The 27,957-nt window shown below is 34.3% G+C and overlaps 5 protein-coding genes across 13 annotated transcripts; 3 read left to right on the top strand and 2 right to left on the bottom strand.

Moving 5' to 3' along the window:
- Window positions 1-351: 351 nt before the first annotated feature.
- LOC123913715 lies at window positions 352-3,284 on the top strand. Of its 3 annotated transcripts, none has more exons than XM_045964544.1 (3): window positions 352-1,184; window positions 1,342-1,521; window positions 2,858-3,284. In XM_045964544.1, exons 1-3 carry the CDS (start codon window positions 479-481, stop codon window positions 2,968-2,970), a joined length of 999 nt encoding a protein of 332 aa, XP_045820500.1. In that variant the 5' UTR covers window positions 352-478; the 3' UTR covers window positions 2,971-3,284. The 3 variants fall into 3 exon arrangements, 2 of the variants coding, with proteins under 2 accessions (XP_045820500.1, XP_045820501.1); XM_045964545.1 differs by having other exon boundaries at window positions 2,239-3,284; XR_006811695.1 differs by lacking the exon at window positions 2,858-3,284 and adding an exon at window positions 2,239-2,771 and having other exon boundaries at window positions 353-1,184; window positions 1,342-2,062.
- A 2,666-nt stretch (window positions 3,285-5,950) lies between these two features.
- Window positions 5,951-7,993, bottom strand: LOC123913714 (pentatricopeptide repeat-containing protein At1g59720, chloroplastic/mitochondrial-like). The gene has a single exon (XM_045964542.1). It carries the CDS (start codon window positions 7,592-7,594, stop codon window positions 6,167-6,169), a length of 1,428 nt encoding a protein of 475 aa, XP_045820498.1. The 5' UTR covers window positions 7,595-7,993; the 3' UTR covers window positions 5,951-6,166.
- Window positions 7,994-8,806: 813 nt separating this feature from the next.
- On the top strand, window positions 8,807-15,523 carry LOC123913712 (O-fucosyltransferase 9). Of its 7 annotated transcripts, none has more exons than XM_045964536.1 (11): window positions 8,807-8,889; window positions 9,053-9,554; window positions 9,661-9,733; window positions 10,004-10,071; window positions 10,775-10,863; window positions 11,775-11,972; window positions 12,880-13,084; window positions 13,668-13,835; window positions 14,251-14,418; window positions 14,523-14,713; window positions 14,852-15,523. In XM_045964536.1, the coding sequence occupies exons 2-11, from the start codon at window positions 9,222-9,224 to the stop codon at window positions 15,024-15,026; spliced, it is 1,668 nt and encodes a 555-aa protein (XP_045820492.1). In that variant the 5' UTR covers window positions 8,807-8,889; window positions 9,053-9,221; the 3' UTR covers window positions 15,027-15,523. The 7 variants fall into 7 exon arrangements, with proteins under 7 accessions (XP_045820492.1, XP_045820497.1, XP_045820496.1 ...); XM_045964541.1 differs by having other exon boundaries at window positions 8,814-8,889; window positions 14,523-14,708; XM_045964540.1 differs by having other exon boundaries at window positions 8,816-8,885; window positions 14,523-14,708.
- An 881-nt stretch (window positions 15,524-16,404) lies between these two features.
- Window positions 16,405-20,689, bottom strand: LOC123916136. The gene is made up of 5 exons (XM_045967515.1): window positions 19,752-20,689; window positions 18,898-19,359; window positions 18,300-18,677; window positions 18,147-18,214; window positions 16,405-16,853 (listed from the first exon to the last, which is right to left on the bottom strand). The coding sequence occupies exons 1-5, from the start codon at window positions 20,397-20,399 to the stop codon at window positions 16,643-16,645; spliced, it is 1,767 nt and encodes a 588-aa protein (XP_045823471.1). The 5' UTR covers window positions 20,400-20,689; the 3' UTR covers window positions 16,405-16,642.
- Window positions 20,690-23,266: 2,577 nt separating this feature from the next.
- On the top strand, window positions 23,267-27,797 carry LOC123916853 (putative methylesterase 12, chloroplastic). The gene is made up of 5 exons (XM_045968418.1): window positions 23,267-23,923; window positions 25,260-25,499; window positions 25,596-25,739; window positions 26,555-26,689; window positions 27,259-27,797. Exons 1-5 carry the CDS (start codon window positions 23,672-23,674, stop codon window positions 27,529-27,531), a joined length of 1,044 nt encoding a protein of 347 aa, XP_045824374.1. The 5' UTR covers window positions 23,267-23,671; the 3' UTR covers window positions 27,532-27,797.
- Window positions 27,798-27,957: the final 160 nt, after the last annotated feature.

Genomic DNA, 27,957 nt, shown 5'->3' with positions numbered 1-27,957 from the left:
ACAGAAAAGGTAAAATATTTTATTGATCAATATTTTTAGTTTTTTCGATAGTAGATGGATAAATAAAAGTTGAAATATTATTATATCTTATTTTAAAACTTTTTTTAATAAATAATTTGCTCAACTTAGATTTACATGTATATATTTTGATTCTAAATTTATATGTTTTATAAATAAATAGCGTTGTTGGTGTCTTATATATTTTACATTAGCGGTGTCGTCGTGTCTGTGTCGGTATCGTGTCGCGGTGTCCGTGTCGGAGTCCGTAGTTTCTATTATGCAAAGTTATTATGTCCAAATAAATAATTTTGGAAAATAAAAAACAATTCCAATATAAAAATAAAATTAAAATTGAGTCCCAGTAAAGTTGTGGCTGAGTGAGAGATTTGATTTGGCATGTTTATAGTTGCATTGCATAAGGATAAGAAGAGTGATGAATATCTGATCTTTCTGGTGCTTAGATTGATTGGTTAACGCTATGATGATGTCCAGTTCCGTTATTAATATTACTATTAGGGTTCCATCTCTTCCTCTTTCTCTGTCATCATCTTCTTCTTCTTCTAATAAAACATTTCCAAACACATTCTTCTTCAAATGCCGCAGCAGCAGCAGCAGCAACAACAACAACTCGGATGAGAACGATTTCAAAGACGCACTGTCTGGAATGATGGGCGAGCAAGTTGAAGAGCTATTGAGCAGACAAGAGAATAAGATTTTGATGGACAGGTTAGAGAAGGCATCACAGAGAGTTGAGATTGCTAGGACTGAACTTGCTTTCATTGAAAAACAGGAACTTGCTCTAAAACAGTTCAAGGATTACACTCAACAGCTTGAAGGAAAAGCTTCCCAGATTGCACAAAGTCAAAGAGAAATTTCTGAGGCAAAAGCCATGCTTCAGGAAGCAGAACGATCTCTCTTGATAAATGAAGAACAAGAAATTGATCGTGATGAAGAGAGACTGGAATCACTAAAAGCAGCATCTATCTCTGCCCTTGTTGGCACTTTCTCATGGCTTCCCATATGCTTCGCTCAGTCCACCAACACAACTCAACTGCTTCTCTCTTTGGCAATCAATTTCATATCTTGTGCATTGTTTGGAGTCACTTTTCGATACACCGTAAGGACAAATTTGGATGATTTTCAGCTTAAGACTGGGGTTGCAGCAGCTTTTGCTGTTGTTAAAGGTAATCAACTCACCATGCATATGCTCTACTGATTGTTAAATTAAATAAGCTCAAATTTGTATCTAATCAACTCAATTTAGATAAAAAAAATTGTATGTTTTGTTGTAATGTCATGATCTAAGTTAACAGTAACACTGAAATAAAATCGCCATTGCAGGTCTCGCAATCCTCAGTGCTGGATCACTTCTTGAACTGAACTTCGAAAGCTTATTATCGTATGCCTGGGATGGAACAATTTATGTGTCTGAGAATCTTGTCATTTTTCTTTCTGCTGCTATTAGTCTAGATTATTGTTTAAAGACAAGACTTTTGAGCCCTTTTCCAATTGATAGAACAGGTTAGTGGCAATTAGAATTAATTATCTAATTATCATAGCCTACATGGACATCGATAAATTTGTTGCTTTCATTTCGAATTATTAAGTTAATGCCTTCATACACCAAAGAAATGATAAACATTGAAGACTATTCTCACCGCAAAGAAAAGCTGCATAGCATACTGATTTTGGAAAAACAACTAATATGTTATGATTAAAAGTGTTTGAAAACGAATGCTCTGCTGCCTGACAACAGTGGGTAATGCCTGAGCTGAATTTTCACGGGAGACGGGGTGAATATATTTTCATGGGATTTCCTCAAGTAGAACTCTAGCCTTAGCAAAGTATTTGGAGAGAATGAAAGAGAGGAGTTATGTTGTTGACTTCTTTCCGTAATTTTGAGTTGTATGCAAGCTGAAAATAGTTGCAATAGCTTGATAGGAATTAGAATTGAATTGGCACATGTTCTCAAATTATGGCATGCTGGAAATGGTATTGTGAGAGGAATCTGTGTTTGAAGTTTCTCTCATAACTGGTTCATTGACAGTGGGAGAGTATCAGGGTAAGTTTGTGCTTTTTTTTACCAGTTTTGAATGTTATTCAAGACTAAGTGCAATTTTTACCACTCTTTGCCCAATTATTTTGCATTTGAAACATGGTTCTAACTCCCAATTAAATGGAAAGAGAACAGGAGAAGCAAACTATGGTTTACTGAGTACCATTACTTTCATGCCATAGGTACATAAAATTTAAGTTCATGGGTGAAGAATGGGCATCATGATTATGGATTGATTTGGTTCAGCATTACTGTGTCATTCTTCTTGAGCTGATATGAGATTTTGTGTTCCTATGTGTTTGATGTTTCCTTCATTAATTAACTGCACTTTGTAAAAAGGTCCTATTTTGAATCCAATGATGTTTTAGTTAGAGGAACCCATTTGAAGTAAATTAAAAAATCATATTACTTTTTGATGATATTTTTGGGGTTATGTGCTTCCTTCTTTACGGTGCTCTTCTGTGATGCCACTGGAATATGACTACATCGACTTATGCCACCGGATTTGACGACAAACCAATCTTGGATCAGTTATTGGGGAGACATTTCTTTGTGCATTGTACGAGTTCTAATACTAGTCAGTTAATAAACATAATAAGGATGAACCCTTTCTTTACTTTATCACAATAGTGGCTGCCACATGCCATGTAATAAGATCAGCTTACATTTATGTTTTGAATTATGATACAATGAAAAATTTGTTCCATCTTGTCCATGTCTTTCTAAGGACGTTGATGACGTTAAACTACCTTTTTCTGCTAGTGCCTTATTTCTGCAGCAAATTAATTCTGCTTCATCCAGATCTTATTTCATTAGGGGATAATGATTTCAGTTCGAGGTTCAACTATACACCTACAAAGTGGACGCTTGAGGCAGATTGTAGACTTTTCCCTGTTAATATTGGGAAAGACTAAATTTGAAGTCATGAATGTTGTGGTATTTTTCTTAAGGGGCCTTTTCAATTTAGTATTTTAGAAGTTTTAAGTTTTGCACTAGGGTAGGCTTTTTTATGTGCAATATGTCTGGGTTAGGATGCTCTTTGAGTACAAGCTTCTAGATTGAACATATTTGTCTTCAACTTAGGTCATCAGTGGGTTATATATGCAAGTTTAGGCACTGTATTTTGTGATCTGATTGCTCTTTGTAATGCAAGTTTAGGCACTGGGTTTGGATGCTCTTTGTACTTTAAAAAACGCACACAACTCAAATGAGATATCTTTTATGAGAAGAGGAGTATTTGCTTCCAAATGAGATATCTTTTATGAGACGGGGAGTATTTGCTTCCCTTGAGCGTTGAAACTATTTGGAAGAAGAATCTTTTCTTTTATGGTGGTGCTAAATTTAATAGTAGCAACTTTTCAAGTAAAGATTGCAGTTGAGGATTCTCGTATTAGTTCCGCAAAAAAAAAAATAATAATAATCTTGGTTTAACCCTCATAAAAAGAATAATCATATTTTCATGTAATGGATGAAACAAAGACTGTAATTTTTTATTTTTTTTTATTTCAATGTAATTTGGATTCAATTTTGATGAACCGGAGATGTAGTTTGCATTTTTTAATGGTTGTCTCAAATGAAGTTACTTACTAGATACTCACATATGCTGTTTGTTTAATGGAGCAGAAGCATAGCAACTGAATTTTAGCAAAGGCACCGCGCCACGGCCAACTAAGTAATTTTTTAAAAAAAAAAATACCAATCACAATCAATCACACGTTAACTTGAAACTTCAATTGACTAGGATCCCCCTATAAACATAAACAGCCAGTACCTCTAATACACCTTTCCCATATGATCACCAAGTGTTATAGTCACTAAAGTTCAGCTTCATTTCTCCTTTACTGTTGCACATACATCATCACGATTCACTACCCTCCAAACAGCACCTCAAGCATAGCAGCTTCCCATATCATCAAAGTTCAGAGCATTTTGTTTTCCACTTCATTAAAGTTCACCACCTCAGTTACATTTCCATTCATATCAAACCTCTCCACAATTTTGATAGCACACAAATGGTCCACTGCAGTGATTTATGTATTACTGTTCCACTTTTAGATCCACTTTTGCTTTCATAGCTTCTATTGCCGTTCACTCCTTACCTTTATCCCTATCGACGCCTGTTCCATTCCAGCAGTTGATGTTCCTTCCTCCTTGCCTTGTATTCATCACCCGAGTGTGCATACTATTTCTCAGTTCTCACACATTCTTCGTATTTCAACTCCCCCCACTTCAACCTTGATTTTCACTGTGCCATTATTCTGGTCATGCCAAAAATCCCACTTGTAGCATTATCTCTTTCCATATCACATATGGCTCTTGCCTCATTTCCCCCATTCACAAAACAAGCACAATAAACATATTAATATATCTTTCCAGACCATAGGCTTCGTTTTAATCCCTAATTGCTATTAGATACCAAACATTGTCACTTAATTGGCATCACAGTTTGCTGTAGCCTCGTTGCAGCCTTGTTTGTGCTCCTAATTCAAAATTCTGTCTTGAATTCACCAGAGTGTACAGCTGTATTACTGCTAGTCACTCACAGCTTCCTTTACCAATTATCTTTTCATATTTTTCACCTTTTTATAGGCAAATATAAGTAAGTTAATGGTCATGTTAGTTTTCAAGATTTGAATTCTGCACCTCCTTCGGTGTCCCTTAGCTCACCAACCAACTATCCATCAAGGACTCCATATTTGTCACCTTAATTTTCACAGCATCCCAAACACCCTATAGAACTTGAACACCATTGAGATATTGAGTATACACTCCTTTGCCTTTGACTGGCAACCAATTCTAAGAGGTGATCATCACCGCCTCCACTAATTCTTCGATCTTAAACCATTTTCCTTGGAACAACATCTTATTTCTTAATTTCCAAATGTGCCATACACAAGCAAACCATAATACCATCATGTTTTGTTCAACATAATTCCTCCCACCAATACCCTTGCAAATTGCTCAAAGTCCTTATGACTACAGACCTCATTGCTCATTGTTGTCTTGACACCAAGCCACAAATAAATTCTCCCCCAAACTGTAGAAAAGACAGGGCATTCAAAGAACAAGTGGTTAACATTTTCACACTCCCCATACCCACTTACAGATAAGGTTGCATCCGCACTAATAATTCCTCTCTTTAACAAACTATCTGTCGATGCAATTTTATTTTGAAACATTTGCCAAGTAAACACTGGCACTTTGAGAGGTATAGACTTTTAGCCAAGTTTTTTGATTGTATTCAGGCTGCTCTTGCATCTGCCAACTAAGTAATTAAAACATCAAATCTATGAACTCACTTTCATGGTAGCTTACTTAAAGAGTGAAAGGAGGAATGGTAGAAGACAATAAAGTTAGTTGAGACTTGAGGCCCTGCTGCATTAAGACATCTATTACCAATAGAACTTAAAGGAAGCTCCTCACTTTTTGAAAACTCTCGGGCTCTTGGCAGTCCCTTTCTGCAGGCTGGTAGTTGTTCTTTCCAGAAAATGAAGTTCAAGAAAGAAATCAGTCAATTAATTTTCAAATATGTAGTGTACTTATTATAGGCTTCACTAATTATACACAATTTTTAATTCTAGTAAGTTTCTACATAGCCAAATGATATCTAAAAGTCAATACTTTATAATTTTAATAAGGTTCTATTTACAAAGACTAAATGGATTGAGGTGAAAAATTACTGATCATTGATCAAGATGTTGATCACATTCTATTTATTTTAGGTAATGCTTGAAAGGAGAAAACAGAGATATACAATGACTAGTATAAGATTATTTTTTCCTTCTGTTTAGTCAGAAATCTTTTTCTTGTATATTTTCAAGTCGTCATCATGAGCATACATGTATTTAATGAAACACCGTGGATATGTCATACAACTCTGATCAAAGAATATAATACGGTAAAATAAAAACTATAGTACCATTTTCCAAAATAGGTATCCAGATTCCACAAAAGCTTACCAAGTATAAATTACAATATTTCAAAAACTGTAGCTGGAACCTGACTAATTACAAGACCAATTAATTACTAAGTCAGTTGAAACCTTCAAACCACATTGTTGACAGTTGTTTAAGCATAAAGGAAAGCTTCTCGGCAGCATTACAACAATCTTTAAACAGTCTCTCTCTCCAACCTCATTCCAGGAATGCCGATGAAGCTATTACCGGGCTCTGGTTTCCAAACTCTCCTTTCTTGCATTGATCTTCTCTCATTGCTCATTTCATTCCATTGACCCGTGCTTGCATACATGTTAGCAAGAAGAACATAATCACTGCTATGGTCTGGTTCCAATTCCAATAGTTGTTTTCTTACCTTCTCACCAAGTTCAACATTTCCATAAACATGACACGCAGCTAACAGTGTCCTCCATATGATAGCATTGCACTCTATTGGCATGCTCTTGATCAATTTGTATGCTTCCACAACTAAACCAGCACGACCCAAAAGGTCCACCATGCACCCATAATGCTTTATTGTAGGTTGGATGTTATAGTCTCTATTCATAATATCAAAATATCGTCTTCCTTCATCAACCAATCCTCCGTGACTACAAGCACACAACACTCCCAAGAAAGTAATGTCGTTCGGTCTCTCAACATTCTGTTGTAGCATTCTTGTGAAAAGTGTTAAAGCCTCTTTTCCGTTACCATGAGAAGCAAGCCCAAGAATCATGACATTCCAGGAAACTATGTTCTTCCTTTTCATGTTGTTAAATGTGTCATAAGCGTCTTCCACTGCACCACACTTAGCATACATGTCAACAAGGGCATTGGAGACTGATATACACTCACCAAGATTATCAGTACTATCTCGAATGAAGCAATGAACCTTCCTCCCAAAATCAAGTGCTCCTATTGCACCACAAGCTGAGAGGGTGACTACGAAAGTGGCATCATCGGGTTGCAATTCCGTACCACTGTGCTGCAGCATTCTGGCGAACAATTGAAGGGCTTGATTGTAATTTGCGCAATGCACATGACAGTCGATGATAGAATTCCATGCAACTAAATCGGGTTTGGGCATTTCCTCAAACAAGTAGTGTGCAACTTGTATATCCTTGAACATACCATACATATGGATGAGAGAATTCCTAACATAAGTATGAGTTTGAAGACCAAACTTAATGATGGTACAATGCAGTTGGTTCCCGAAAGTAAGAAATCCTGGTAATCTAGCAATAATTTTAAGAAGGAAAGAAAAAGTGAAAGTATCGGGTATGACATTCGGCTGGCGGTGCATTGTTTTGTAGAAATGAATAGCATTTGTGGGTTGGGTAGAATTACCAAAAGCTCTAATGATGGTATTCCAAAGAAAAGTATCTGGTTTATGAATAGTGTTGAATATGGAAAGAGCGTAATTGATATTGGAAAGAGCAGAGAACATAATGAGTTTTCCAGCGAGGATAAGATTGTGGTGAAACCCAGTTAGGATAATACGAGCATGTATCTGTTTCAAATGGTTCACAGTGGAACAATGGTTGTTGATAAGATTGATGAGAGTTTGTTGAGCTTTCCAAGAGGCTATGCTTTTTGGACTCATTATTATTACTTTTCTATGTTTGAAATATGTGATGTGATCGACAAAATTGAGGAAACACCAACACAAAGCAGCGAAGTGGATGGATGTGGTGTGGTGTCTTGAAGTTTGTTAGTTAGTTAGATTCGGATTTGATTCTCCAGCCAGCGCCGTCGGTTTTGTGTGTAAAATAATAATACATCAAAATCTCATTCTACCAACCAAACCGACGGACATACATTGAGTAATTATTTTGAGTTTAGTTTGTAAAACAGAGACACACGCACGCGCATATCGCGTGATACAGTATGTCTTCTTCAAACAAGAAGCTTGCTCCTCTGTCATTCATTCCCCACCACCAATACAGTACACAATACAGGTACTAACTAACTACTAGTAGACCAGTTATTTAGTTAAGAAGGTGTCTCTAAAAAAAATTGAGAGGATCCTCTATCTTTTTTACTATCTTAATAAATGTTTGATTTAAAATAAAAAATTTAAAATAAATAAAAGAGTTCGTAATTAAAATTTGTACTTTTTTTAGTAGTCTGATGATCAGAAATTTTACTTTAAAAGTGAATAAATTGATTGTTTGAAATTTAAACTCAAACTCTTGCATAATAATATATACATGTCTCTACCGACTGAGTTAAGTTCACGAGAACGAATAATATATTAATTTAGTTAGAGTTTAATTTAAATCGTATGGTTGATAGAAATATATATTTAAACCCTGATCCATTTATAAGCTAATTTATAAGTTAAGTTCATTGAGTTAACAGGTTGATAGAAATATTGCATATTGTAACCAAAAAAAAAAAAAAAAAATATTGCATATAATATATATTTAAATCCTGATACATTTATTTATTTACGGTAAAATTCTAACCACTAAATTACTCAATAAAAAAAATAATTTATTTTGTTTTTTGTCTAGAAGTTAGAAATTTCACCTTAAAAGTGAATAAGTTGAATATCCTGAGTTTGTTTGGGGTTCAAACTTCAAACTCTGACTTCTCCATAATACATGTGATGTCCCCACCAACCAAACTAAATTTGCGTATTCATTAACCTTTTGAATTCAATCACGATTAATTATATATAGTATTTAGTTTTTAAATTGATACATTTATTTTTTTTATGATACTCTGTAATAATTAGAGTGCTAATAAGAAGAATTTAAAGATTTAGTTTCCTAATATAAGTAATTTTAAGAATTGGGCAAAGATATAAGTTGAAAATAATTATAGTAATTATGAGAACATTAAACAGGTCTGAATTAGTGACACAAACACGCATGATAATTTCGACGAAGGTAGGTACGCACGGATGCACTTACTTTCTTTTCTTGCTTTCTTTGTTCTCCATTATTATTATCGCATTCGCTCGCTTTTATTATTATTATTATTATTATTATTTTTTATATATAGTGTAAGAAATAACAGTGATTTGTTTCTGATCTGAGCTCTGAACCACACACAGATATGATGCATTGAATTGAATTGAAGAATATGTACAACCAAATTGAAACACAACAACAAAATTGAACAGTTACTGCTTTTGAGTACTACTACTACTCTCGAGATCTATCTATCTATATATCTTTCTGGATTGGATTGGGATTGGATTGGGATCGATCTCATAATAACAAATGCATGGCCACAGCCGCCTCGGAAGGACCAAGAGCGGCGGCCTCGCTGGAACCTCATCCTCCTCATCAAAATCAACATGCTCCAAATTTGTATTCCTTCTTATGTCTGCCATTTTCAGAAGACGAGGGTTGCTTCTATTTGCGCCTTTATTCTATATTTCAGGAATGCTATTGTATATGGGTTCTTTAAGCTTCGATGTTGTTCTTGTACAAAAACACCCTCCTCCTCTTCCTGGTTCTATTTATACAAGTCCTCAACTCTTTCATCATCTTTGGCCTTTCATGGAATTCGAATCCGACACCAACAATAATAACGCAACTTCCACAAATCTCGTAACTTCTCTCTCTCTCTCTCTTCTGCACTCTTTAATTTATTAATTAACTAACTTTAAATGCACTTTAATTCTTTAATCATTGTTTCATTCACTCATTGATGCAGTTGATGAAAGTTTGGAATGTCAAAGAGGATAGACAGTGGAAGCCTTGTGCTAATAGAACTCTTCCTCAAATAGGTCTTTTTTATTTCCTTCAGTTTTCTCCATTTATGGCAAACCATTTTCTCTGATTCTCAATATTTGCTTTTCCACTTTTGCATTGCTTAGCTTTTCCTCTTTCTCACTATAAATATAATGTCTTTCTTTGCTATTTTAGCTTTCCAATTCAATTTCACCTATACATAAAGAATATTCAGTTTCATTATTATTTTATCTCCTCTATCCGTGTGTGTTATCATTGTTGAAACAATTTGCTAACTTCTTCTTGTCCTTTTTCTTTTTGCTTAGAATTTCCCAAGTCAAACGGTTACCTTATAATTGAAGCAAATGGTGGGCTCAATCAGCAACGCTTGTCGGTATGCCTATTTATTACACCAAAGATTTTACTAATTATTGGTTTATTTATTGAGGTTTAGGAATCTTACGTAGTACCCAGGAATACTGATTCCATTTCATGCCCTCTCATCCCATTTTTGGTATCAGAAAAAATGATATCATCATTCATAACACTGTTCTTTTCTATTCAACTGTTTCTGTTATCAACTTGTAAAAAAATAAAAGAATCAAATGTAAATTATTTTGAACATTACTCTCTTGAACCTTCATATAAATAAACATATATAAGATGGACCTCAGAAAAGTTAAGCTTTGTTTTCTCATAACAGGCATGTGTGTTTTTTCAGTCAAACTTAAGTTCCTAATGCAACCAAATTTGACTGGTAATGGCCATTCTCATTACATGGACTTGCCATGTAAGATTTGAGTTCCTTGTGAATGGGTGTAAGAAAACTTGAAATCATGTACGTAGGTTGGTAGGAGGAATAGAAATGCTGTTAATGGTGATTTTCCGCAGCGATAATTTGTTTCCAAAAATGGATGTCCATTGAGTTATATCTAGTGCTTGCCTTATGAAGTTGTTGAATATTTTTTATTTTGGTCTGAATGAAGTATGATGATAGACTTCCAGGCATACATGATGCATATTTAATGCTATTTGATGAACATCAATGATTTGGTGTCCACATTGTTCTGGCGCTTATTATACTACTCGCTGTGCAGATATGTGACGCAGTTGCTGTGGCTGGATTGCTAAATGCAACTCTTGTTATTCCATTATTTCATTTAAATAGTGTATGGAGAGACTCAAGGTATTTGCTTTTGTTATGCTTGCTTTTAAAATTTGTAACATGATTATGGTGGTTGTTTATGCATTTATTTGCCTGTCAAATCTCAATGCTATATAGTCAAACTATTTTTGAGTTTCTTCTCAACTGTATCATTCACATGGTTGCATTTGAATTTGGAAAATCAACTTGCTTCATCATTCTACTTCCTCTACATCTACCATTTATGAGTCATGTGCAAAAGACAAGTCTGATAAGATCTCAGCTTAAAAAGATTATTCGGTCTGGGGACAGAAGATCACCTTGAATTGTTTTAATAAATATTTGTAGCTGACACCGGCTGATGGAAAAGCCTAATGTTGTTGTATTAAATCTTTGAAATGGATTTCAAATTTAAGGATTGTAATATATGCATAGGAAGGAACCAATAAACCATGCATCTTAGTGAGGGAAAATAAGCAAGGCTAGATACTATATATATAGAGCATACTTTTTTTTTTCTACCGTGACTGTTTTCTTAATTATTATTTCTGCCCTGTAATTTATCTCTTACAGAAAATTGATAAGTTTTGTAAATGAAAACAGATATGCCCTGCATACCTCATCAGTTTGTGTTTGGTCTTTTGCTTTTTTGACATATCTAGCACCATTCACTTCCAATAGAAGACCACTTGAATATCCTGAACGTCAGAGTCATCTTAAACCTACTTACGGATGCAAGACTTATAAGTAACAGTCACAGATGTTGAACTGAGAGTCCATTACATTAGTTGCCACAGCATGGTCTTATATTTCATCATTCAAAGGAACTACTTTTCAATAGAATGATTTAATCCATTTTGTGCTTAACTGAGACATCTGATATGCAACCTTTGTTAAGTTTTACAATATTCCTTGTTTAAATTAGACAAGTTTACGTATTTTTCATCATGCAGCCATTTCGGTGACATTTTCGACGAAGATTTCTTCATACAATCACTTCAGAAACATGTGCATGTGGTAAGAGAACTTCCAGATGACATACTTCAACTGTTTGACAATAACATAAGTAACATTGTCAATCTTAGAGTAAAGGCCTGGTCTAGTCCAGCTCACTATCTTAAGAAGGTTCTTCCAGAGCTTTTGGAAATGAGGTGTGTGCCTTTCTCTCTTCTTCTGTTTCCTCCTCACTGGTTGGCTTCCAGTTCTTCTGCCTTGAAAGTAGTTTCAGCTGTATTTTTAAAGAAGTTCAATTATCCTACAAATTGTGTAAATGCTAAAGATGTAAACTGGAATGCCAAACACATTTTATAAATGGAAGTAATTTTAGTATTCCCATTGAGTTATGCACAGAAACTTATATAATCACTTCATTCTCTTATACTATTGTACTTAAGGAGTCTTCAACCACTGGAGACATTTGACAATCAAGCTTTATTGAATATTTTATTTTTTAAATTTTTTTTAAACTCGGTATCCGGCCCAAGGACCGACTAATCCGAGGGGACCAATCCCACCGCTGGCCCCATTTAAAGCCACAGTTTTTTTTTTGCTCTATATGGACTAGCCCACCGAAATTGGCACCAGGGAGAACCGAACCTGAGACCTTGAGAGGAGCACACTCCAAGGTCCCTAGCCAATACCACTAGTTCAACTCAAGTGAGTTTGAATATTTATAATAATGTTCAATTATAGTATTTTATTTCAGCTCTTGATGGAAATTATTATCTCAATTGTCAGTCAGTTAGTTGTTTTGGTTGTTAGTTAGTTAGAGGTCTATATATAAGGCTACCATTTCTATCTTAGAACATTTTAGCTTTGACTGGAAACTTTCGAGTGTTAGGGGAGTATCTTCCTCTGCATATTTTCTTTTTTTCAATCAATAAAACTATTGTGTTCTTTCAAAAGAACTCTAACAACTACGATGACACAAAATTATGATAAAGGATCCTTATGTAATTTTCCTTTTTATTACTATAACTATTTTTCTCTTACAAGCGCATATCTTTGCCAATATCTTGTTTTTGGCTCCTAAGAGGACTTTGTTCATTCTTGTTGCAGGGCTGTTCGTATTGCACCTTTCTCCAACAGATTAGCTCAGTCAGTACCCTCCAAAATCCAAGGGCTTAGGTGCTTTTCCAACTTTGGAGCTCTTAGATTTTCGGAACCTATTAGAACGCTTGCGGAAAGTATGGTCGATCGGATGGTTAAACTTAGTTCCCAAAGTGGTGGAAAATATGTTTCAGTGCATCTTCGTTTTGAGGAGGTATTGTAAAATATCTTTGTACTTGTGTTGTTAGATTTACTACACACATTATATATGCAGAATGGATATGTAATAATTGGAGATTGACTTGATGCCTACTGGATGATTATAACTTACAAATGGCCAATTGATTGCTATGTATTGATGTCTTTTGAATGGGCTGTTGCCAATTTTATTTTCCAGATATGTTTTGGTTCCCTGGTTCTACATCAATTGATACTTAGTAATTAGTTCTATGAGTTGGGCAAACACTTTAGTTTCAGAATTGGGCCGGAAGCCTTTTCTCTGCCAGTTTACTCTGAATCGGGCAAGCACTGCAGTTCCTGTGTGCCATAAATGCATACAACAGACCTGTTGATATTGCCAATAATCCTTTCTAGATTCAGTTGTAAAAATTTAATGATTTTGCCTTATATCTAAGTAGTTTTTTTTTTTTTTAACTTAAGTGTTTGTGTATTTGATGGGAGTAGACTACAAGTCTAATAATGATTATGAAATGCTATTTTCAATTTTCGCACGAGTTCCTTGTGTATTTGGTTAGTGCTGGATCAATTATATATCATAATATATTTTGTGTGTGAAGGATATGGTTGCATTTTCATGTTGTGAGTATGACGGTGGGGCGGAGGAGAAACATGAAATGGATATTGCTCGTGAAAGGAGTTGGCGAGGTAAATTCAAAAGAAAGCATAGGATAATAAATCCTGGTGTAAATCGAGTGGATGGAAAATGTCCTTTGACTCCATTGGAGGTATGCACTTACAAATTTTTTTCCATCCTTTCTTGGGTTTCTTGTCTCTTTCGTATTTGCAAACAGGATCTGATTTGAATTTAATATCTGTGTTTCTTTTAAAAGAAGCTTATGTTACCTGCAGCTGGGACAGTAGACATAACTTCAGTAGGACACAACTATTTGAATGGGAATTTGTTTCCCTATTTTTAATTTCTTGCTAATTTAGCTTCCTAAAGATATAATTTGAAATCTTATATGATGTATATCAATCATAAATTCCAATGATAGGGCTGCTGGCATATCTTTATTAAAAATTGAGCTTGAGAAATATTCAAATGCTAAATCAAACTAGAAAATCAGAAGGATAATACAACCTTTTGAAGAATAACATAAATCTGATTCTACAGCTCATTTTGTTTATTTTATGCTGCAGGTAGGAATGATGCTTAGAGGCATGGGTTTCGATAATACAACCTTAGTATATGTTGCAGCAGGAAAAATTTATAAAGAACAAAAGTACATGGCACCACTTAAACAGATGTTTCCAAGATTACAAACGAAAAATACACTGGCAACTCCAGAAGAGCTTGCCCAATTTTTGGTATTTGAGAAGTTATTTGTGCTTATTTAAAACAAGAACAATCCATGTTATTCTGTAAGAGAATTCCAGGAGAACAAAATTTGTAACGTGTGTTTATGATGCAGGGCCACTCATCTAGGTTGGCTGCTCTTGATTATACTGTTTGCCTTCATAGTGAAGTATTTGTTACAACTCAGGGTGGAAATTTTCCTCACTTCTTGATGGGTCACAGGAGATATATGTATGGCGGGCATTCAAAGACAATTAAACCCGATAAGAGAAGATTGGCTCTATTATTCGATAACCCTCATGTAAGGTACAGTTTTGGCCATCTTTACTGGTTAGCATTTATTTATGAAGTTGTATGTTGCACCAGACATTAAAATATTTGATTAGATTAGCATTTATTTTTGCAACGTTTGTTGTTTGATATTTATTACTACTGATTTTGCAGATGGGAAGTATTTAAGCAACATATGAAAGACATGCTTCACAATAGTGATCTAAAGGGAACCGAGGTAAAAAAGGCTGGTGGTTCCCTATATACTTTTCCCATGCCAGATTGCATGTGTAAACAGGTAGAACCAAAAAATGAAAATGCTAACATCGGGAAAAATTTGAAATTATAAATGTAAAGAATTGTCTTTAGGAAATCAAATTGTTCAGTAGATGTAATTTATATCTATATCATTAAGTTTGAATTCACAAAAGAAAAGTAGTTTGATTCAAACTTGAAGAAAAGCCATAGACTAAGGTTTCACTTTTTTCTTTTTTTTCTCTGATTTATTAATAATAGTTAGATGTGAAATTATAATTCTTTGTTCATGAGATTGTTGTAAGCCAAGACAGGCTTGCACCTGATTATGAAGATTCATTTTTGGAGGACTGACGAGCTTTGTGACTACTCAAGTTACTAAACCAAGCTGTTCATTTAACCAGTGATAAAAGAATATAACAGTTGGTTGCTATTGTTGCTGAGATGATTCATTTTCCTCATATGTCATGTGCAGAAATAGTTTAGCAATTTTATTTTTGTATTGTATAATAACCGGTCATTGTAGAAAACTAGAAATAGTTTAAAAGTTTTAGCATAAATAAGAAGGCTGAAATTGGGGTAGTGTTTTCAGTTTTGTTATTGCTATATTTGTTGTCCGTATATTCAACATCATCAGAAATTAGTCATTTTTCGCAACACTTCAAATGTTCCGAATTGAATTTACTATTTTAGTCAAGAGTTGAACTCATGTTTTCCTAAATGGTTTGTTTTTAATTAACCTCAATCACTTGGTTAGAACAGTTTAGATGAATAGGTTAAGCTAGAAAGTGTGATAGAAATATAATGAATATATTGATCAAATTGAAAGAATTAGATGAGTTTCACTTACTAACTAAATTTTTGTAAGTTAATTAAAAGGGTATCATCATATTATAGAGATTGAAGTAATAAAATTACAGTATGGAGATGGAGTAAAATGGGCTTTATTACCGATGTTAGTAATCAAAATAAACATTTAATTGGATTTAACACCTAATTTAAACAAAATAAAAGTGATATGGGATCAAATGAACTCCAAAATATGAAATGGATAAAATGATGTGAAATATTTTATATGCAGGGGTCAGAATTCAAACCCCGGACACCCCACTTATCCATCTTAATGGCTGAATTTCTGACCACTAGACTACCTGACAAAAAAATAGTTCACATTTCTCGTAATATACATTGTTTTTATTGTTAACTCCAATTTAATTGTAAGGCATTATCTGAAGAGCAATGATACATTAAAACCTCGAGTTTAACATGTTTTAAAAGTAAAAAAAGGAAGAAATGTTGGAACTCAAAAATATAACGAGCAGACTTATATTTTCCAACATCAAGTCAAATTCAGGTAGTCTTGTAGTAGGTTGAGACCCGCTTTGTAACTATTTTCAGTGTAATTGTAATACGGAATCAAACCCAACGCCAATTAGTAGCTTGTTGGGTGAACGACGTGAAGAGTCTATGAATTATGAACACCCTTATCAACGATTAACAACGACAAATTAGTACCAAGACCATCGTTGTAACCAAAGAAATACAAAACAAGTAGTCTCTAGATTAGTAGCAACTATCAAAGTATTACCATAAATAACTACCAACTTTACATAGTCGAAGTCTAAGTTAAGATCTCTCTCTACATGCAGAAAAAACATGAACACATAAACAGGGGGATATTAGTATATCTTGATCTCAATCACAAGGTTATCAGCCACTACCAGACATATATGACATTGCCCTTTTGAAGTCAAAGGGTGGCCCTGGGAAAGGCTTTCCACCTGGTAGCCACAGGTTACCTTCACGGGGTAGCAGCACCTGTGGATGGCCTTGGCTATTTTTATCACCTACAAGAGCTTCCTGAGACAGAACTTGCTGTTTCTTGACAAATTCAAAAAACTTTGCAACTTGGCGCGCATATCTGCACCGTAGGCAAAAAAAAATTCACGCACAATGCATTAGTGAACAATGAACTAGCAGTTTAATGTATTGTAGACAAAACCTCTCACCAATGGATTCTAAAAATAGCACAGCACAATCTAAGAATTTTACTAAACAAAAAACAACATAGAACTTGGTATCTTGGCATCTTACTTTCCAAGATTCAATTACAGAAAAGAAAACATAGCATTCACCCGCTAACAATGAGATTAACTTGAGACATATGGAATTTGTAAAGAAAGCAATTAAATGAATATCATTGCTGTAAGTTAGTCCTGTGCTATATTAGTCATACTTAAGGAAGGATTTGAAATAATAGCTAAAATTATTTACTTTCAGGACAAATATGTCATCTGTTGACATACCACTCCCAGTTTATCATAGGATGGAACAGTCTATTGACACAAATGAAAGAAAATATATGTGTTGAATCGGTAACACTTAGTTGTAGTTGTGATAATAGGCCCACTACTTCAGAATGCAGAGAAATTACTTACCTATTTTTGCAGGTGCTATACTTGCCTACTATTTACAACTAAAAAAAGTAACTTAACATTAACATAAGAAAATTACACAGCTTGCCCAACTAGGATGAAAAATGAACTTCACTCCAACCCCCCCTAAATAGTTTGAGATGATGACTACTGAATAAAATTCATATGAACAGTAATAGCTTTAACTTTTACATTTTACGAGCACAACAATACTCTCGATTATGCCAACAATCTGAGTCAATTAAAAGTGTAGTATAATGATAAAAGTTTAGTGAGAAACAGACCACCAAAGCTAGCTACTGTGGCATACAAATAACTCTATTGGAGTCCTATACCTTGCAATCAAAACCTGATTCCACCAGGTTACACACTCACAAAACCCACACAGGCTAGTCGTGCAATAGTCTAGTCTCTTAACTAGTCCCACGAAAACCTGCAAATGATGCCATTACCAACTGCGAGATGCGATGGAAGTACCTAAGACCAATTGAAACAAACCTTGGGAGAACCACACCACAAAATCTAGCCATTGTGGAGGGAGAGCTCAAGTCCTTACATATAAACCCCACATTGAGTTTCAATACTTAAGGTTTGGAATTCAAGTTCCATACTTCACACTTGGAACCTAACACTCAACCAGTAAAAGCAAAGCTCAACAACAAACATATCATCATAATAAGACACCAAGGACAACAAAAATCATAATATTCTAACATAAAAAAAATAAAAAAAAAGTATCTGGTGGAACAAAAGTTTCGAGTAAGAGATAGTTATCTTACTCCCTCTTGGCTTCAATATCCTTGCTGAAATCAATATTGGGTTCACAGTCCAGAATCAATGCAGGAACCTGCTTGTAATTAAAGTAATTAAGCATGACTATTATAAAATTAAAAAAATAATAAAATCAGACATGGGTTTTCCAAACTTGGCACCTTCTGAATGCTGGAATGCATGTGGTCACCCTCGAGATAAAATACACGATCTCTTATATCAGGGTGTAAAGACTTGTCGACATGATGGGGCAGCTTATTGACTGATAATACCCCGTGATTAACACTTTGGGAGGGGAATAACCAGCTCTCATGCTTTTCATGGAGGCCACGTAGATACTCTAGGCTGACTCCACCTTCTTCTTCTCTCTTCCGTAATTTCATTCTTTGATGGCAAGTATCAGGACTTGCTCTAAGATAGATAAAACCATCAGGAATAAGGCCGGGCAAGGTGGACACAACAGGGTCAAACCAAGAGTCATAAATGCTGATCTCCATCTCATTCATCCAATTGGCTTCGTGAACAGCTCGTACAAAAACCTTTATTGAACACAGTGGGATGATAAAATCTGTCAATCTCAAATCAAACCAAACAGGAAAAGAAAATAATTTCACAGTTTCAAATCCATGAAATGCCATCATTTTCTAGCTGAAAACACATTCAAAGAAGAAAGAAAGAAGGTGTATCGACATGAGAAGGAAACAGAAAACCAACAGCCTCACACCACAAGAATATGAAGAAAGGGATGAAAATACTCACCATCCTGTCACTGAAAACACTCCTCTCCATCAATCGAAGAGGCTTGATTCCAGCAGAAGACTCTCTTTCCTGCATGACCCTAGTAACAAATACGTAGTTCTGAAAGGTGTATGCATACCTCTGCGGCTCAGCATAAAAAGCGTCAAGGATATTGAAGTGGTCAGGTCCAACATCCTGCCACTTGGCAATGGGTTCAGGAACCACCTCAACAAGATCACGCAGTTCAATAGTTTCATTGGCTATTCTCTGAAGGAAAGTAGTCTTGCCAACACTGATATTACCCTCGACGCAGAAAGTAAGGCGCTTGTTCTGCAGAGGCCGGTTCCGAGTGGAAGTATCGTCTAATTCTTCATCAACACTCTTTTTAATGAAAGTAGTTATACTTTCAGCATGGTTCTTGTGGATGATTCCAACAGAACTCTGTAGATACTCAACCATCTGGTCACTAGATTTGCCAATGAACTGCAGCCAACAAAACGGCCAAAAATTACATGATAACATTGTATCTGTTTGTATTGCTCTTAATAATAGAAAATCAAGTGGATTGAACATTGATATTAAAGGAATAAGTAACACTGTAATTCCTGAATGAATATGGCGAAATGTATATTTGGGTTGTGATTTTCATATCATCCCAAAATGTGTGTGTTAGTTGGGATGTTTTGATACTACAATGTGAGTGAGAGTGGCACAGAGAATGAAGATTTAATTTTGATATTACAGTAACAAGTTGATAGAGTGAATTACAAACCCCTAAATGAAGTTTAACACATAGTACACATTGATTGAGAAAAACCCTAAAAAAGAAGAAGAGAGAGAGAGAGAGAGAGAGAGAGAGAGAGAGAGGTAGCAACCTTATCTTTGTAGAGTTGTTTGAGTTGAGCGACACCTTGGATACCTTTCTGAACGAGTTTTCTGAAATTTCTGGGACCGACGCCGGGAATAGCCAACAAATCAGGAGGATTGGGTGATGATGATGATTCAGGAGATGAAGAAGAAGAAGTCTTTTGCCTCCTATTTAGCCTGGAGGCGTTGGAGGAGGAAGAAGAAGAAGAAGAAGAAGAAGGGTTGGTGTGTAGAAGAGAAGAATCCTCGTCGTCGTCCTCTGTGGTAGTAGTAGTAGTACCCTGTTGTTGTTGATTATGATGATTATTATGAAAAGAAGAGTGGTGAAGTGGAAGACAGGGAAGGAATCTGTTAGTAGTAGTGTGGCGTGTTAGGGTTAGAGATGGAGAGAAACATTTAGTAGTACGAACATAGGAAGAAGAATAAGTCCTCTTCGAAGAAGAATAAGAAGAAGGGGATAAGGAAACCCCAATAGATTGTGAAGGCGGCGCTGCTGCCGCCATTGTTGTTGTGGTAGAATGAAGTAAAGATGAAAAGGGTTTTGGTGGTAAAGGGAGAAAGAGGGCATTAACGGTAACAGTATTAGTAGTAGAAGAAGAAGAAGAAAGAATAGGAGGGAGTGAAGAACAAGTTGGGCGCTGTAATAGTTTCTGCATTACTACTTCTTCTTCTTCTTCTTAGTAACATTTGTTGTTTAACGTCGCAGCCTCGCTCATTGTTATTATTATGTTATAAACCTCTAAAGGAAAGGGAAAGGGTTTTGTTTTGGGTGTCTACCCTGCCTGGGACTGGGGCTGCGCTGTTTTCGATAATAAGCAAGGAAGGAAGGAAGGAATGGATATATCCTACAGTACAGAGTACAGACTAGAGAGAGACAACACACACCGTTTTCAAAATCACAGGAGAGAGAGATAGTCAGCCACCCTACCCTTTTCTTCTTTTTATTACTAGTACTATTTTTTTCATGCTTAAATACCAGTAATCTTTAAATAAGTTAAGGTTATTTTGGTAAAAAAATAATGGATAGCTAATAACCTAATTTATAGCGGATGAATTTATAATTGATAGTTTATAAGTTAGTTTTTAGGTTATAGTGGATAAGCTAATTGATTAAATTTATAGTGTTTGATATAATTAACGGTTTAACTAACTTATAAGTATGAAATGACATAAAACATATGTTTAATTTTTTTTAGGTAAGATGATAGGGATAAAATTGGAAGAGAAAATGATAAACTATAAACTCATAAGCTACTTGAAATATTGTTTAAAAAACAAGCTATAAGCTAGTAATATACTGTAAGCAATAAACTCTTTTTTAAAAACGGTTACCAAAGTAAAGACCTTTTAACTTTTTTTTTAAAGAAAAAACAGAGTTAAGATAAATTGTTTAGAAGAGTTAATTAATAGAAAAATATTTTTTTTTTACTTTGCAATTGAACTATAAATTATTAAGTATCTTTCTTCTAAGAAATACGAATGTTAACTTATAGTACTCTCAAAATAAATATATCATGAGATTATGAATATTTTAAAAAAGAAAAACATTGACTTTTTCAAAGGATCAAGTTTGGAGAGGGAAGCAAGATTCGCGAAGTCTGAGAAATAAAATCAACAATCGATTTAATCTCTTTCACATTATGTATTGTAAAGTTACTACGAGTGACTAATTATCTCTTTTGTTGTTGGTGTTAAATGCAAGTTAACAATTCTATCTGTATTTTTTTTCCCTTTCACCACCAGTTTAATCTGGTTCGAAGATCAGTTCTGGTATCAAGTGATTTCAGCCTCCTCCCGATCGTAGTTGCGGGGGATCGAACTGTTGTCCTCCCTGCCAAGTTCAACGTCAATCACCACTGAACCAACTAACGATTGGTATCTGTATTTCTATGATCCAAAGATTATATATAATCTTGTTATTCATTATATCAAATGTTTGATTGTTTTCTCGATGCTTTTTCGAACTGACAATTTCGAAAACGATCTTTTGATTTATAAACTATTTGTAAAAGACTTTTTAAATACGAATCTAAAACATACTCATTTGTAGATACTAATTGTCGAGAATGGGGTTAAATTTACATTCACAATCCATCGCAAAAACGTAATGTTACTGTAAGTTAACTAAGTGTCGAATCAGAAAATAATCATTATAATAGTTCTTTTGTCATTTGTAGGAAATGAAAACATACAAAGAGCGATAAATCATAAATGAAAATATTATTGGAAATTTAAACATATGTAATCGATGATACAAAAGAAAATAGTTAATAATTTTTTTTTATAATAAAATCTAATCCTAGCAAAACTCATCTCTTTGTTATTTTGGGTTTGATCACTTTATGAACAACTACAAACAACTAAACTCATATATCTTCTTTACTTAAAACCACAATAACTGTTGAAAGACACTGATAGTGATATCACATAAATCCCCGCAAAATCTGATACCTAAACATGAAAAAAATGCAAAAAAGTAATAGTAGCAAAGAGTAGGGGTGCCAACAGCATCACCGTTATCCATGTGTTAAGGGATTTTGCAATACTCATGGGCCTGTTTAGGCCTTTTTTCCGCTGCATAGCATTCGGACTTCAGGGCTACATTCCTACTTTTTTTTTTTTTTTTTTTTAATTTTACAAAAGCGTGGACGGCAGAACCTTCATAATCTTTTTTATTTATTTCTCACACATTTGTTTTAATTTTTTTTTTACTGTATTATGAAATGAGTTTAATAGAAATTTTATACTAACATCTTTTATAAATAATCTAATCTTCTGTATCATGTCAATAAAATGTGGTGTGATAGGGTGACTTGGAGATCAGAAGATTTGGTGAAGGATAAAGTCCAGATTAGTTCGTGGTGATTTAGTAATTTAGGACATTAAATAATGTTACTATTGATTAATAGTGTAAAATTAGTTTATATTGTCGGTCTATATTATTATTTTTCTTATAAAATATTTAAAGCGAGCAGATGACATAAATAAGGCTCTTTTAAATTAATTTATTTTTGAGCTTATGAAAAAATCGAAAAGATGACATAGATAAAGCTCGTTTGGATTTACTTGTGTTTTGTCTTAACAAAGTTTTGTGAAAACAAACATTTATCTTTCATAAAATGTTTAAGTATTTTTTTTTGTTTACGATAAAAGCTCAAAATCTAACTCAAGCCTTTAACATACTACCCAAATATCAAGTGGTAAAAGAAGAATTTGACGATTTATGAAGGAAGTCGAGTCGAGTGATGGCATGGTGACATATGTTTGCCCTGAATGCACGTTCAAAACTACTCCTACAGTAAGTAAGTTAAGTACACACAATAATGCGCTTATTTTCAGGATACCTTGTCTGTCTCGTCTCGTCTCCACTCACGAACCACTCTCTCTCTCTCTCTCTCTCTTGTTACTACACTACACTATTTATTTATTTATTTACTTCAACTGTTATTCACTTCTTCTGTTCAATTTATTTACAAAGAAAAATAGATTATTATATATAATTATAAAAATTGAAAAGAGCGTTGAAAATATGAAATGATGAAGTATGAAATCGTTGAAATTGAAATAAAAAGAAGAGAAGCAAACATTTAATAAAAGCAATAAAAATCAGTTGTGTTGTGTTGTGTTGTGTTGTGTTGTGTTGTGTTGTGTTGTGCTGTGAATTCAATTCTTTCATTCGCAAATAATAACGTTGTTTTTTATTTATTTAATTAATTAATTATTTATTTATTTATTTGCATTAATATCCAACAACTCCATCTTCTCTCCGAAACCACCAAAACCAAACAAAAACACAATCAAACTTACATCAACAACAATACTACTAAATAAATACTAAATACCCCTTTTCCTCTTCTCTTCCTTTTGCTGTACAATACAACAATCAAACTCAAGTTTCATTCATTTCTCAAAAGAAAAAGAAAAAAAAATGGGTAATCGTTTCATTTGCATGACAAAAAAGGAGTCAAAAGATGTTGGATCAAGAAGCAAAAGAATGGGTAGATCACAGAGGAAGCTTGTTTCTGAAGAAGAATTGCATCTTCAAGCATTATCTATGGCACTTCAACAGCATCAATTGTCTCAGAGATTCGAAGGCTCTATGTCTAGAAGAATTGCTGGTTCAACTAGCTCTAGAAGACGCACTTTACCTGATTCTGTCCCACTCAACAACAACAAGCAGGTTCTTCTCCTGATTATTATTGATTTCATTGTAAAGTTTTTATTTTTCAATCATTTCATCACTTGTTAAAAGTGGGTTGCCTTCATTTTTTAAGATCTTAAAGTTAACTTGGTTCCAACAATTATTCAATTGTAAATGGAAACATGATGTGTCTGACTGACAAGTGTAGTTAAAAAATAAATCAAGGGTTACTTTTTATTTTTTTATAGGCTATAAAGGTGGTGTATCTACAGGACCAGTTCACTGTGTTTTTTGAAATTAATTTATGAATATTTGCCTGTATATTTTCTATACTCCTTTACAAATACATACATACATACCCCACTTCCCTGACTTGTGTTGTGTAGGATGAAGTGCTTGCTCACTTGTGTTGTGTGTTTGTAGTGTTGACTCCACTAAATATTCATGTGTTTTTAACCAAGTTACTTTTTCTTGACCATTATTGGGAGGGAACATGTTTTTCTTCTTCATTTCTAGACTCTATAACAATTTGTCTAAGGGGACAATTAGGGATGTTTCATGTTTGGAGTTAGTTTATGTTGAGCATGTACTACTTTTATTGAAGTAGGTCACCATCTATTTAGTGGTTGGTGCTTAATTCTTTCTTATACAGTTGGATTGCTTGTCATTTAATCTAAATTAATTGCATCTTTGGATTCACTTTTGGGAGATTTAAACGGTGGTTTTGAAGAATCAAAGTTGATTCTGGTATGATTTGTAGCTTTTGCCTGCAAACATGAATTTTACACTCAAATTTAATATCAATTCAAACATAGATCTTTTTGCCTTGAACTCACTTTTAACTAAAATCAATTCAATCAACCAATTGTTAGTTGGTCCAGTGGTGATTGGTGCTGGACTTGGTAGAGAGGACCACGGTTCGATCCCCCGCAACTGCGACCGGAAGGGGGATGGAACCGCTTGAGGCCAGAACTGACCCTGAACCAAATTAGGGGATCCCGTGGGTTGGATACTGGTGGTGGAAACCCCCCAAAAAATAAAATCAATTCAATCAATATTATTTTTTGCCACTGTTGAATCACACACACTTTAACTACATCCTTCTTTTAAAAGGTTATTTGTATTGTTGTTGGGATTTATGCATAGAATTGAAATTAAATGTTTTCATGGTAGCTGCAAATGCTTGTTTGAACCTAGAATGAAAAAGAATTGACTTTGAGTGTTCAATATATATGGCCTGCACAATCTTGTGTTTGCACAAATGAGTTGTTAACAAACTTTTTTAGTCATGTGTTAGAATTTATTTATTGGGTTTACTAAATGCTGTTTTAATCCTTTCGATTGTGCATGTTATAACCTGCTATATCCTGTCCAGGATTCAGAATTACTGGAGAACATGAAAACAAAGAAGTTTGTATTGATCCATGGAGAAGGTTTTGGAGCATGGTGTTGGTACAAGACTGTTGCTCTTCTAGAAGAAGTAGGACTTCAGCCTGTTGCCTTAGATCTTACAGGATCTGGAATTGATCTCACAGACAGCAACAATGTCACCACATTGGCAGAATATTCAAAACCTCTAACTAATTATCTTGAAAACCTTCCTGAGGACGAAAAGGTTCAGATGTAACATTGAAATTTTGTATTTGAATTATAAAGCATTTATTGTCCTGCATTCTGTTGTATATATTTCAAGAAAATGGAAATTTTGCAGGTTGTTCTTGTTGGTCATAGCATTGGTGGTGCTTGCATTTCATATGCATTGGAACACTATCCACACAAGATCTCGAAAGCGATCTTCCTTTGTGCTACAATGGTGACTGATGGTCAACGGCCGTTTGATGTTTTCGCTGATCAGGTATCTCAGTACTTTCTTCATTTACATATGTGACTGGTTGAAATTTTGAGAGTTTACATACTATATGGTGAGTTAACCCAAAAACCAAACTCAAATTCCTTAATAATAATACATGCTAAAACATTTTCATATAATGTATAGTGCCCCAACTAATTGGGGTAGTTTCTTAATCTATTATACCAAATTTTACTGTGGAGTGTGTACTAGGTGGTGTCCGTCTTTTAGCTTTTCATTGGTGTTCCGCTTAAATACGGCGCATTTGTTTTGTAATTCCGTTTATCCCGGCCTCTGTTCGTCTTGTGCAGAGACCGGTTATGATTAATAATATTTTGCTGTTTCAAAAAAAAAAAGTTCAATAACTCAGACTCTATGGTTATAATTTGAAGTCTTAGGCAAACATTCCAATGAATTTTTCATTGCTATACTATGCTTCTTATGACAATCTGCCACAGTAAAAAATGTTTATTAGCCACAAAAGTAGTAAAACTATACAAATTTGGAAAAGTTAAATATTTTGGCTCTTCAAAGTAAAAAAAGTAAATAAAGATAACAGCTGTTTCTAGAAAGATGATTTTTTTTTTGTATCTAAGACACCAAAAGCACTTATAATATTTAGTAAAAAGCACATCAAAATGTGTTCATGATTAGAGTGGTGCTTGGATGTTTTTCCTCCATTTGGAACTCAAAAGTAAAGCTTTTTATTATGATTGAATATCATTTACCAATAAACTTTTTTTCCTTTGTCAAATTACATCTTGTTTTGCATTTGTCTTGGAAGATGTTATAATTGTCATACCAAATCCTCTATACTGCAGCTAGGATCTGCTGAACAGTTTATGCAAGAATCAAAGTTTCTGATCCACGGGAATGGTAAAGAAAAGCCCCCAACAGGATTTATGTTTGAGAAAGAGCAGATGAAAGGCTTGTATTTTAATCAATCCCCAACAAAGGTATGCAGGATTTGAGAATATTTCTAACTTTTTACCTTCTAGATTTTTTGCTGCTTCATTTAAGTTCGCTACTGAAAGATGTACAACTTGTGATAGATAGTAAAAGTTTGGAACTAAAAGCTGTTTCATTACTTTCTCCCTTTTTTTCTTCTTTCATTTTTAAGAAATGGTTGAAAAAAGCATATACAACTTAATAATTTCATTTTTCTTCTTTCATTACTTTCTCCCTTTTTTTTTTCTTCTTTCATTTTTTTTCTGCATGCTAAGCTTTGTGTAGATAGTTGGAAAAGTATGTGCTTCTCTTTTTGGTTGGAGGGTTTATTTAGAAATACATATACATATATATATTGTTGTTCGCTTAAATTCCCGTTACACTGGCAGATAATGCCCTCAGAACTCCTAAATAACCGGCTGGTATTGAACCTCAACCTGGCTTCAAGATTAAAGAACAAAATCCCTTCTTCCTATTTTTATTCTGTATTGCATTGCTATTACCTTCATTTCCAGCTAGAATCATAGATTCTAATTAGCATCTGATCTGGTAAAATTTGATATGTGGTGTGTTACAGGATGTTGCTTTAGCCATGGTTTCAATGAGACAGAGCCCTATTGGTCCAATCATGGAGAAGCTGTGTTTATCTCCTGACAAATATGGTACTGCACGCCGCTTTTACATTCAAACGCTGGATGATCGCGCTCTTTCACCTGATGTCCAAGAGAAGCTAGTGAGGGAAAATCCACCTGAAGGAGTTTTCAAAATCAAAGGCAGTGACCACTGCCCATTCTTCTCCAAACCACAATCTCTCCACAAAATTTTAGTGGAAATTGCTCAAATTCAGTAGCTTAATGATCAACAACAATACATGATTTGTTACTTTTATCTTTCCATACCCCTAACTCACCAAATTAAAGAATAGAGTTCATATGGCCCAACCGGGAGATGAATTTTATTTTATTCTTTATAATCATGAAATATAATAGAGGAAGAACAAGATTTTATTGCCTGAGACAATGTAGTAAGTATTCAACTAGTGAAGAACTTCTGTAAACTTCTCTTTTGTTTTTGGTTTACTTCATATGTATAGTATAGTAATACTTTTGTACTTTAGATTTTGGCCCCGAAAACCAATATTTATTGTTTATTCAATTCAACACATAGTAAAAACTGCATAGACGACGTTTGCTGTGGCTTCATTTTCTATCTATCATGAAAACGACAAAAACTTACAACACTATTCTATATATACTGTTTTCTTACAATAAGTTAT

Source organism: Trifolium pratense, linkage group LG3, assembly GCF_020283565.1.
Source record: "Trifolium pratense cultivar HEN17-A07 linkage group LG3, ARS_RC_1.1, whole genome shotgun sequence".
Taxonomy (NCBI): domain Eukaryota; kingdom Viridiplantae; phylum Streptophyta; class Magnoliopsida; order Fabales; family Fabaceae; genus Trifolium; species Trifolium pratense.
This window is presented reverse-complemented; position numbering and strand designations above follow the sequence as displayed.

Excerpts from the sequence above, each read along its gene's own strand:
- LOC123913715 (XM_045964544.1), top strand. The coding sequence starts at position 479 with ATGATGATGTCCAGTTCCGTTATTAATATTACTATTAGGGTTCCATCT. Across the intron at positions 1,185-1,341 it reads AGCTTTTGCTGTTGTTAAAG|GTCTCGCAATCCTCAGTGCT; the intron begins GTAATCAACTCA and ends TCGCCATTGCAG. Across the intron at positions 1,522-2,857 it reads TTTTCCAATTGATAGAACAG|ATCTTATTTCATTAGGGGAT; the intron begins GTTAGTGGCAAT and ends TGCTTCATCCAG.
- LOC123913714 (XM_045964542.1), bottom strand. The coding sequence starts at position 7,594 with ATGAGTCCAAAAAGCATAGCCTCTTGGAAAGCTCAACAAACTCTCATC.
- LOC123913712 (XM_045964536.1), top strand. The coding sequence starts at position 9,222 with ATGCATGGCCACAGCCGCCTCGGAAGGACCAAGAGCGGCGGCCTCGCT. Across the intron at positions 13,836-14,250 it reads GTCCTTTGACTCCATTGGAG|GTAGGAATGATGCTTAGAGG; the intron begins GTATGCACTTAC and ends TTTATGCTGCAG. Across the intron at positions 14,714-14,851 it reads TTCGATAACCCTCATGTAAG|ATGGGAAGTATTTAAGCAAC; the intron begins GTACAGTTTTGG and ends CTGATTTTGCAG.
- LOC123916136 (XM_045967515.1), bottom strand. The coding sequence starts at position 20,399 with ATGCAGAAACTATTACAGCGCCCAACTTGTTCTTCACTCCCTCCTATT. Across the intron at positions 18,215-18,299 it reads TGCATTCCAGCATTCAGAAG|GTTCCTGCATTGATTCTGGA; the intron begins GTGCCAAGTTTG and ends AATTACAAGCAG. Across the intron at positions 16,854-18,146 it reads GATATTGAAGCCAAGAGGGA|ATATGCGCGCCAAGTTGCAA; the intron begins GTAAGATAACTA and ends CCTACGGTGCAG.
- LOC123916853 (XM_045968418.1), top strand. The coding sequence starts at position 23,672 with ATGGGTAATCGTTTCATTTGCATGACAAAAAAGGAGTCAAAAGATGTT. Across the intron at positions 25,740-26,554 it reads TTGATGTTTTCGCTGATCAG|CTAGGATCTGCTGAACAGTT; the intron begins GTATCTCAGTAC and ends TCTATACTGCAG. Across the intron at positions 26,690-27,258 it reads TTAATCAATCCCCAACAAAG|GATGTTGCTTTAGCCATGGT; the intron begins GTATGCAGGATT and ends GGTGTGTTACAG.